The sequence below is a fragment of the Engraulis encrasicolus genome, chromosome 3, assembly GCF_034702125.1.
Source record: "Engraulis encrasicolus isolate BLACKSEA-1 chromosome 3, IST_EnEncr_1.0, whole genome shotgun sequence".
Classification (NCBI taxonomy): Eukaryota; Metazoa; Chordata; class Actinopteri; order Clupeiformes; family Engraulidae; genus Engraulis; species Engraulis encrasicolus.
The window spans coordinates 39995558-40005557 of record NC_085859.1 but is presented as its reverse complement, the minus strand read 5'-3'; the positions used below and the strand labels follow the sequence as shown (position 1 = coordinate 40005557).

General features: G+C 42.4%; 1 protein-coding gene across 1 annotated transcript in view; it reads left to right on the top strand.

Annotated features, from left to right (window-relative positions):
- The window catches only part of ksr2 (kinase suppressor of ras 2), a 131963-nt gene that overhangs the window by 83307 nt on the left and 38656 nt on the right, over positions 1–10000 (top strand). Inside the window, exons 9-14 of the mRNA XM_063193940.1 lie at positions 3594–3663; positions 5791–5874; positions 6614–6682; positions 8057–8094; positions 8325–8431; positions 9624–9795. Of these exons, the coding sequence (XP_063050010.1) occupies positions 3594–3663; positions 5791–5874; positions 6614–6682; positions 8057–8094; positions 8325–8431; positions 9624–9795 (540 nt within the window). The remainder of the gene's footprint in view (positions 1–3593; positions 3664–5790; positions 5875–6613; positions 6683–8056; positions 8095–8324; positions 8432–9623; positions 9796–10000) is intronic.

Sequence of the window (10000 nt, the reverse complement as noted above, 5' to 3'; positions counted from 1 at the left end):
GTATTGTGATTCTGCTGTGGACATCAACATTGACTCTGTCAGGGCAGAATAGAGCCTGGTGTCCTTGTCAACTTTGGCTGAATGAGAGATGGGACTGGGAAAGGTAGAAAAGAAAATGATAATATAAAGATGGGAATGGGAAGGGGAGAAAAGAAAAGTCACATATGCAATTAGCAAATGTGACCACCATATGCCATATGTACTGTATTTGACTAGTTTCGTTGCAAAATGACTTAAATGCCTTTTTTACTTTTGCATTTTATTATTGGAAATGACAGATATCCTTTCAACTATGTACAGTATATCACGAAAGTGAATACACCCCTCACAGTTTTTGCAGATTTTTGAGTATATCTTTTCATAGGAAAGCATTACAGAAATTTCACTTTGACACAATGATTAGTGACCTTTTAACAACATATTTAACCGCTTACATTTCTTGTTCACTCAGAAAAAAACAAAATACAGCCATTAATGTTTGAACATGTACTCACAAAAGTGAGTACACCCCAGATTAAAATCCGGTAGAGAAGGGGCTATGTTGGCTCGAATCGTCTCGAAATGAAAAGGGATGACAAGGGAGGTCATCAGTGTGCGTTTCAACCTTTCTTTGCATTGAACTTTTAAATTTTGAGTCTGCATCTGGCTTAAATAGATTGGTGTGAGATTTGAATGCAATCCTATGGAGAATATCATGATCTGCTTCAGTAGTCACAGTGCATGTTGACATGTATGTTTCTTTTAGGTGTATTTCAGATTGCCAATGTTGACAGCATTCATGCATCCCCAAACCATGTCAGTCCCACTACCATGCTTGGCTTATGAGAGGATACACCTTTTTTGTAAAACTCACTTGTTTACCACCACACACATGCTTGACAACCATCTAAAGCAAATTTGTTTATCTTGGTCTCAAGAGAGATGAACAGACCAAGGATATGGATCCCTGGAACCATGTCGTGTGATCTGAAGAGACCAAGATAAACAAATTTGCTTTAGATGGTGTCAAGCATGTGTGGTGGTAAACAAGTGAATTTTACAAAAAAGGTGTATCCTCTCATAAGCCAAGCATGGTAGTGGGACTGACATGGTTTGGGGATGCATGAATGCTGTCAACATTGGCAATCTGAAATACACCTAAAAGAAACATGCATGTCAACATGCACTGTGACTACTGAAGCAGATTGTGATATTCTCCATAGGATTGCATTCAAATCTCACACCAATCTATTCAAGCCAGATGCAGACTCAAAATGTAAAAGTTCAATGCAAAGAAAGGTTGAAACGCACACTGATGACCTCCCTTGTCATCCCTTTTCATTTCGTTTCATTTCGAGACGATTCGAGCCAACATAGCCCCTTCTCTACCGGATTTTAATCTGGGGTGTACTCACTTTTGTGAGTACATGTTCAAACATTAATGGCTGTATTTTGTTTTCTTCTGAGTGAACAAGAAATTTAAGCGGTTAAATATGTTGTTAAAAGGTCACTAATCATTGTGTCAAAGTGAAATTTCTGTAATGCTTTCCTATGAAAAGATATACTCAAAAATCTGCAAAACTGTGAGGGGTGTATTCACTTTCGTGATATACTGTATGAATTCTTGCCATTCAAACATTTTCAGAACATTCTTTTTAAACCCAGCTCATATAAAATGCAATTATATATTCAATGTAATGCCCAATACAAAAATGTAAATTTCCCAAAATGTTCCAAAATGGTTAGTCATTTTGCAATGAAGCTCCGCATTTGTAAAACATATATTATACACAGTGTATGTTGTATAATCTCTATATTAGCAGAATCTCTTGTAAAGCTCCATAGCGGACTGGGAAGTGTGTTGATGGATGGAGCCTTAGCCTGTATGATGGCTGTGCTGTGCTTGTCACATTTCCATTGCTTCTGTCACAGCAGAATGGGACTTGGTGCCCTTGTCAACCTGGCTGAATGCCTTTCTAGTATGAGAGATGGAAGGAGAAGGATGGAAGGACAAAAAAAGAGCTAAGAAAGAAATACTGAGGGAGGACAAGCAATCCAATTTCACTTTCTTTTCTGGCTTAAGAGCATTATCAGAGTTCTAAACTACATCCTTGGAGCACTGTGATTATGCTTTGTGACTATTTTGGTGTGTAAGTAGCCTACCGAATATTTGAGATGAATAAACTTTGTTATTATTATTATTTTTTTAAAATATATTTATAATTTCGAATAAAGCATTTGGCATAGCAAATAAATCTGAGCACTAAACGTGTTACTATTATCAGTTTTAATTTGTTTATAAATACGCTATTAGCCTAAGCAAGTGTGTTATATAGTGTTGAGTATAACCTTCATTATAGAAGGTGCTCCTGAGTAGGGCTGCACAATATATCGAAAATATATCGAAATCGTGATATCAAGAGTGGCGATATGCGTATCGCGAAAATGACTCGATTATCGTTAACAAGTAAAACATTTCTGTGCAGTCCAATCACTAGCTAAATAAGCTAAAAAGCCCACCGTGACCAAAACCACGCCCCCCACACAGACCGACAAATACATGGGTTTGCCATGTTTGGAAACACGATGACACTGGCAGCCAACCACGTGAGCTAATTTTTTGACCGACAGCGGTTTCCAACAATCAGAGGTTGAGTTGTGCACAGCTAGTTTCGCGCAGTCAGGGGAAAACTAAAAATTAGAACCCGTATATTAGTGACAAGAAAAACACTCTGCTGTTTGTGAGATGTTTGCTCCAGATGTGTATTGATTGTTTCTAATAAATAAAACTTAAAAAAAAAGAAAAACACTCTGCTATATCGTGCAGCCCTCCTCCTGAGTATCTAATTGTTGTGTCAAACACTGCTGTGAGTTTAGGCATGCACCTTTACCCACCCTTATGCGCAGTTGTTCATATGTATTGTTCTTGTGATGTCCTTTGCCTTGTCAGACGTTCCTTGAGCTTGGTCTTTTCAATACATGTGCCATCGTGTATTAGCCCAGAAGTTTTCTCAACCCCATCATTTACAGCTGGATTAGATGTTAGGCAGGAGTGGCGTGGTACACAAATGTCAAATGTCAATATGTTCATCTCCATAACCTTTAGAAGACGTATCTGGGCTCATTGCACACGGAATCCATAGAAGTAAAATCCAATTATGATGGATTGTAAAATGCCATTCAGTTGTATTGCATGTTCAGCAATGAACTTCCAATGATCTACCATTTTTTTTGTTTTTAAAACAAGTCCATTTTTAAAAAAAAAAGGTCAATGATTTTCAGTCATACAGTAGTATGAAGAAGAACGCTTGCTTTGTCCATAACAGTTTCATCAATTACTTCATTAACCAGCCAGAAGATTTAATAACGAAATTGTCCACTGTTTTTACATATCTTAAGGTTTATGTCTGTTATGTGGCTGACTATTCTGTATGTGTGTGTTCATGTGTGTGTGCACATGTGTACACTACAGTACAGTATACCGGTGCACTTGTGTTGATGAATATGTCTCTGTGTGTGACTGTGTGTGTGGTCATGTGCATCTGTACCTATGTGAATGTATATCACTGATATGTTCCCATTTGTGCATCTTTCTTTGTGCTTCTTTCCAACAGACACTCTCTTAGTGCCTCGATGGTCCCCACAAATTCCCCGCCGTGATCTCGGAAACTCAATCAAACACAGGTAAATGTATAGCGTTCATTATGTCTAACTGTTTTAATCAAACTTGAGATTTTCTTTTACATGTAGACTGTTAGACATGTAAAAGTGTTATATATTACCTGACATGTTTCGACGGTGCCGTCTTCATCAGAGGAACCCTCTGATGAAGACGGAAGTAACACTGTCGAAGCAGGTCAGGTAAAAGATAAAACTTTTACATGTCTTAAGTAAAAGAAAATCTCAAGTGTGATATAAACACAGATAAAGCTGGCCTGTCCTATGCAATCATTATGCATCTTTCATGTATGCATGGACGCAAACACACACACACATATACGCACACGCACACGCACACGCACACATACACACACAAAACACACACACACACACAACACACAACACACAAACACACACAAGGTTCAACAGGTGGGAGGTGGGAAGAGTGGTGTCTTCGGTGTCAGTATGTCAGCTCAATGAAGCAGCACTCCCGCAGCTGTTCTGTATGCCTGCCTGTCCATAATCCCGCCGACACCATATTATTCATGTTGTCACCGATCTCTAAACCCCCAAAGAAGACAAAGTACTCACTGACAAGTGAGTCTCTGAGTGAGGGTATGAAGTGTTTGTGGGCGGGGGGCGCATAATGAAAGTTGCAAATTTGGGAATATAAATAAATAAATTGAACAAAAACAAATTGCTTGACACAAATTGAATGTTGTCCTCTGTACCGCCAGGTGTACTTCAGACTAGAGAGAGACAGGGCTTTTTTTTATTATTTCTCTCAGCTTGTGCAGAATAGGCTGCAAATGTTTCATTGTGTCTGCTAAGGTTTACCTGGCAACTTTCCATCATTGGTAGCTTACTGCAAACTCATATCTGATTACAGTCAGGGGTGACAAAGAAGTGAGAGGTGAGAGCGAGAAACAGAAGAGAGATTGGAATTGAGATTTGTTTTTAGTAGAGCGCTGAGCGGCGCAGAGACAGACCCGCTTGGCCTTTTTTTCGGTGAGGGTGAAGTCGATATTAAATTGTGTTTTCGTTTGCATTAGTCCATTTCTGCACTGCCCTAATGAAGATATTTTGGTTCTGTCAGCTCATATTAGTCATATTCCATTACCCCCGCAAGTGCAGAACCCGCATTGTCTCTTTCTCACGCCAACGGTAGAGACGGTAGAGGGAGAGAGAGGCGAAGCCCCTCTGCCAGACGCCTACAAAGGCTTTGTTTCGCTTCGCTTCACTTTTCCGCTACCACGCCACCCGCGCAGTGCAATGACTTCTTTAGCGCTGATAGCAACGCAAGTTTTGCCCATTAGTCCACGCCTGTGAGAGGGCTGTGTGCATGTGCACGTGTGGTGTGTGGGTGTGTGTGTGTGTGTGCGTGTGCGTGTGCGTGTGCGTGTGCGTGTGCGTGTGCGTGTGCGTGTGCGTGTGCGTGTGTGTGTGTGCGTGTGCGTGCGTGTGCGTGTGTGTGTGGGCAATGGCATATATGAGAGTGATAAGAGTTCAAATGTAGGAGAACTGGTGAGAACAATCTGCGAATGAGTTAAAAATCACAGTTGGCGCTGTGCCCCTAAGCAATACCAGAGAGCACATGTAACGTATGTAAGTGCTCCACCACAATGCAGCTCTCAAAAATGAATAGAATAGGCTCAGAGACGGAATTGAATTATAGCGTTTCTTGGAGATTAGACAAACGAGTAGCTAGCTAAGGTCCAGAAGAGGCCACACACATCGATCTTTGAATTAAAAGGTTATTTTGGAAGTGTACAGCCTGCGTGAGCAGATGCTATTCGTCATGCTGACAGACTTGGCAACAAAGTCAAAAGGTCAGAGCCTGCTTGTGATGTCTGTGCGTGCGCCCGTGGTTTTGTGTGTTTATCGTGTGTGTGTGTGTGTGTTTATTTTGTGTGTTTATGCTGTGTGTGTGCGTGTGTGCGTGCATGTGCGTGTGTGTGTGTGTGTGTGTGTGTGAGCCTGTGTGCCTGCGTCCGTGTTTGTATGTGCGTGCCTGCATCCGTGTGTGTTTGTGTATGCGGCTTCACAGTCTTTAGCATCTGTAATCATAAACACTAGGTTTAATTAGGGGAGATCGTAAAATGTGTTTATTGTCGTGTCTAAACCGTGTCCTTGTCACTTATCCTTTGCCAGATTTTCCACCAAATATTGGATGTCCCAGACATGCACAGTTTGCGGGAAAGGAATGTTGTTCGGACTGAAATGTAAAAACTGCAAGTAAGTTCTCCTCATTCACTATTATTGCATGAGTGCGAAAAAGAACCGTCAAATTCATTCATTCATCAATATGTAATTGCTGTATGTAGCCTACCAAAGTGTAACTTTTGCTGAACTTTAGCAAAAGGGGATACATGTAAGTCTTCTTTAAAAGTTAGTTTTAGGACTCATTATTTTCCGTCCTCGCAGATCATTTAACATCCTGAGAAGACATATTTGTCACAGTAATTACACCCCAAGTTGCAAATTACCTATAATTACCCTTATAGTCAAAAAATGATTATTTGAATAAATTAATGACATATTCATTTAAAGCGCTGCAGGATGTAATGGTTCACGTGGAACTTGGTTATCTTGGGTGGTTGTGTGTGTGTGTGTGTGTGTGTGTGTGTGTGTGTGTGTGTGTGTGTGTGTGTGTGTGTGTGTGTGTGTGTGTGTGTGTGTGTGTGTGTGTGTGTGTGTGTGTGTGTGTGTGTGTGTGTGTGTGTGTGTGTGTGTGTGGCGGGCGGCCAGGGGTGGGGGTAGTGCTGCCTAGACTACTATTCTCCAGCATACTATAATGTACTTACTGTACTGTCAAAGTGTGTGTGTGTGTGTGTGTTTGTGCGTGTGTGTGTGTGATATTCGTACATGCTGTTTTTTACATGTACACATACAATATCTGTAAGTGTGTGTGCATTGCTGTGTCAATACATGCATTCATTTTTATGCATTCATTGTGATGTGTTTTGTGAACTAGATTGAAGTGCCACAACAAATGTACCAAAGAGGCCTCTCCTTGCCACCTGCTGATCATGCCCCGAGGTGGGGGAGGCGGAGGGGGAGGGGGAGGAGGGGGAGGGGGAGGAGGAGGCAGAGTGTCTCCTGCCGGCAGCGAAGTCTCCCTACTCACGCTCGGTAAGCACCTTTCACACTTGTAACACTCATTACCGGTACATTACATTACACTACACTTAGCTGACAATTTTATAACATAATCATTTGCAAAATGGCACAGCCGGTCAAGATTGAAATAAGCACCTGTCCCACTTGTAACCCTCATTACATTACATGACATTACATGACACCAGGGTCGGATTATCCATAAGGGCAAGTGGCACAGTCCCCATGGGCACCAACAATTTTGGACAAGTCAGGGGTCACCACCAGACACAAACTTACCAAATATTGTTTATAAAGGGGGCACCAGTGAGGTTTAGTGCCCGGGGGCACCACATTGGCTTAATGCGATCCTGATTACATTTGGTTGACACTTTTACATCTTACAGATATTTACAGTTTTTGTTACAGTCCCTGGAGCAATGTGGGTCAAGTTAGGTGCCTTGCTCAAGGGCACCTAGTAGGGAGACGGGAGAGGAAGGGGTGGGATTCAAACCGGCAACCTTCTAAATCTAAATACCAACGCCCTAACCATTAGGCCATTGCTACCCATGGCTGCCAACTTGTAGAGGACCTTTTAGTCATTAAGGGATAGCTCACAATTTTGCACTTAAATCCCTGTTTGTGATGAAATAATCTCTAGGTCGTCCCTAGACGAGCCTTCCATCGTTGCCTCCAGTCATGCCGATTCTCCATACATCTTTTCAGTTCGCTGGTACTCTGGGCTGTTATGTTACTGTTATGACACTATTATGATGATACTGTTATGTCATCCTTATGTTGCCGGCATCAAGTTAAGTGTTACCGAATCTTCAAACCTTTTGTTTGAATGAACACTTGGAAGTCAATGCCCGTAACTATTCTCTGTCACTCATTCTTGCAAGATTGCCACTGGCACTGAAGTAGTTGTAAAAGGTATATTTTTCAGCCTGATCTCCAAAAATTCCGTGCTCCTGGACACGGATGTTATGTCCTTACCATCCGTGTCCAGGAGCACGGAATTTTTGGAGATCATGTTGATATTTTTAATGATTGTCGTTAGTACGGAGTCCTTCTTGTTGTTAACCTTTGAGATGTTTACAGTATCTTCCTAAACCTTTAAATTCACTTTTTAATCCTATTTCTTTGTGTCCCCCTGTTACTTTCCCCGTTTTTGCCTTCCATCCCTATCCCTCTCTCTCTCCCTCTCTCTCTCTCTCTCTCTCTCTCTCTCTCTCTCTCTCTCTCTCTCTCTCTCTCTCTCTCTCTCTCTCTCTCTCTCTCTCTCTCTCTCTCACTCCCCTGCCTCTCTTAACCCTGCCTCTCACCATGCTTTTAAAGACCATCAAGCTTCGGTTCAAGGTAATATGATTGATTTTTTGCTGACTCTGTGGGGACATTATGTTCTGAGTGTGTCACTTGGATTTGATCAAACACAAATTCATTTATGTGTTTTCCCCTTTAAAAAGAAATATAAAGAAATATGAAACTTCTTTATTATTTATGTTACTGTTTACCCTCCTACACAAATGGCCGTGACTGATGTCCGTTTGGGGTCTGAGCCTGTGTTTTTTTTCCTCGTCTTCACACAGCAAGATTAGTCAGGACGGAGTCTGTACCTTGTGACATCAACAATCCTCTCAGGTATACGGACCTGCACATCAGCCAAACGCTACCAAAAACCAACAAAATCAACAAGGTAGGCAACTCCACTGAAAAGAAAAACCTCGGCAGCACCTTGTCTTTTTCTCTTCCCTAATCTGATAAATTTGAATAAATCAGGGTAGCACTTTATTGTATGGTTACATCTATTAGCACTAATACATACAATGTTAATGTATGTGTACTGTATAAGGAACTTGTGAGGCATGTGCTAAGCAAAATCAATGTCTTCCTCATGCACAATTAGGTATGTATTACCATTATAACCTTAGTAAGGACCAAACAAATGTTTGATTTTGCTTTGTGCATTCCGTACAATTTGCTTATACATGCATTAACATTGTATGTATTAGTGCTAATAGATGTTACCCTAAAATAAAGTGTTATCTAAATCAGACATACAGTATTCTGATGAAATCAAGCTATCACTAGCTGCACTGTATGGCATTCTGAAACGAGGAATGATATATTTCAATATTTCTTCTAAAATAAGTCTGTAACATTCACCATCACTGACACACAGTTTCCTTCTTTTCCCTCCTTCCTCCTCTCTTCTCCTCTCCTCTCCTCTCCTCTCCTTTCCTCTCCTCTCCTCTGTACACTGTTCTTGTCATCTTTCCTCTATTCTAATTTCCTCCTCTCCTTTCCTTCTCATCTCCCCCCTCTTCTCCTCTTCTCCTCCTCCTTCCCCTCTCCCATCCCCTCCTCTCATCTCCTCTCTTCCCCTCTTTTCTGCCTTGTCCTTCTACTCTCCTCCTGTCACCCTCCTTTCCTCCTCCTCTCCTCTCCTCTCCTCTCCTCTCCTCTCCTCTCCTCTCCTCTCCTCTCCTCCGCTCTGCTCTGCTCTCCTCTACTCTCCTCTCCTCTCTTCATTTGTTCTCCTCTCCTCTCCTCTCCTCTCCTCTCCTCACTCTTCTCCTCTCCTCTCCTTTCCTGCTCCTGTCCTCTCCTCCGCTCTGCTCCTCTCCTCTCCTTTTCTACCTCTACTCTCCTCTCCTCTCCTCATTTGTCCTACCTCTCCTCTCCTCTCCTCTCCTCTCCTCTCCTCTCCTCTCCTCTCCTCTCCTTCCCGCTCCTCTCCTCTCCTCTCCTCTCCTCCCTTCCCTCGCCTCCGCTCTCCTTTCCTCTCTTCTCCTCTCCTTTCCTCTCCTCTCCTCTACTCATTTCTCCTCTCCTCATTTCTCCTCTCCTCCCCTCCCTCTCCTCCTCTCCTCTTCTCCTCTAAATAGGACCACATTCCTGTTCCGTACCAACCTGATTCCAGCAGCAACCCGTCCTCCACCACCTCCTCCACTCCGTCCTCTCCGGCCCCTCCTCTTCCCTCCAGTGCCACACCCCCGTCGCCGCTGCACCCCTCCCCCCAGTCCGCGCGACAGACCAAGCCCCTCACAAGCCTCACAAGTAGGAACCAATGGATGAATGAATGAGTGCGTTTGCATGCAGTTCAGTATCCCGAATATGATCGGGATGTCAAGTATCCCGAATTTGTGATTGAACATATAAACACCTTTGCCCGACTTCGGTATCCCGAATAAGCCCTTATTCAGGATACTGAGAAATCTGGATATGCTAGGTAGAATATTCCGACAGAAGTCGAGATACTGAC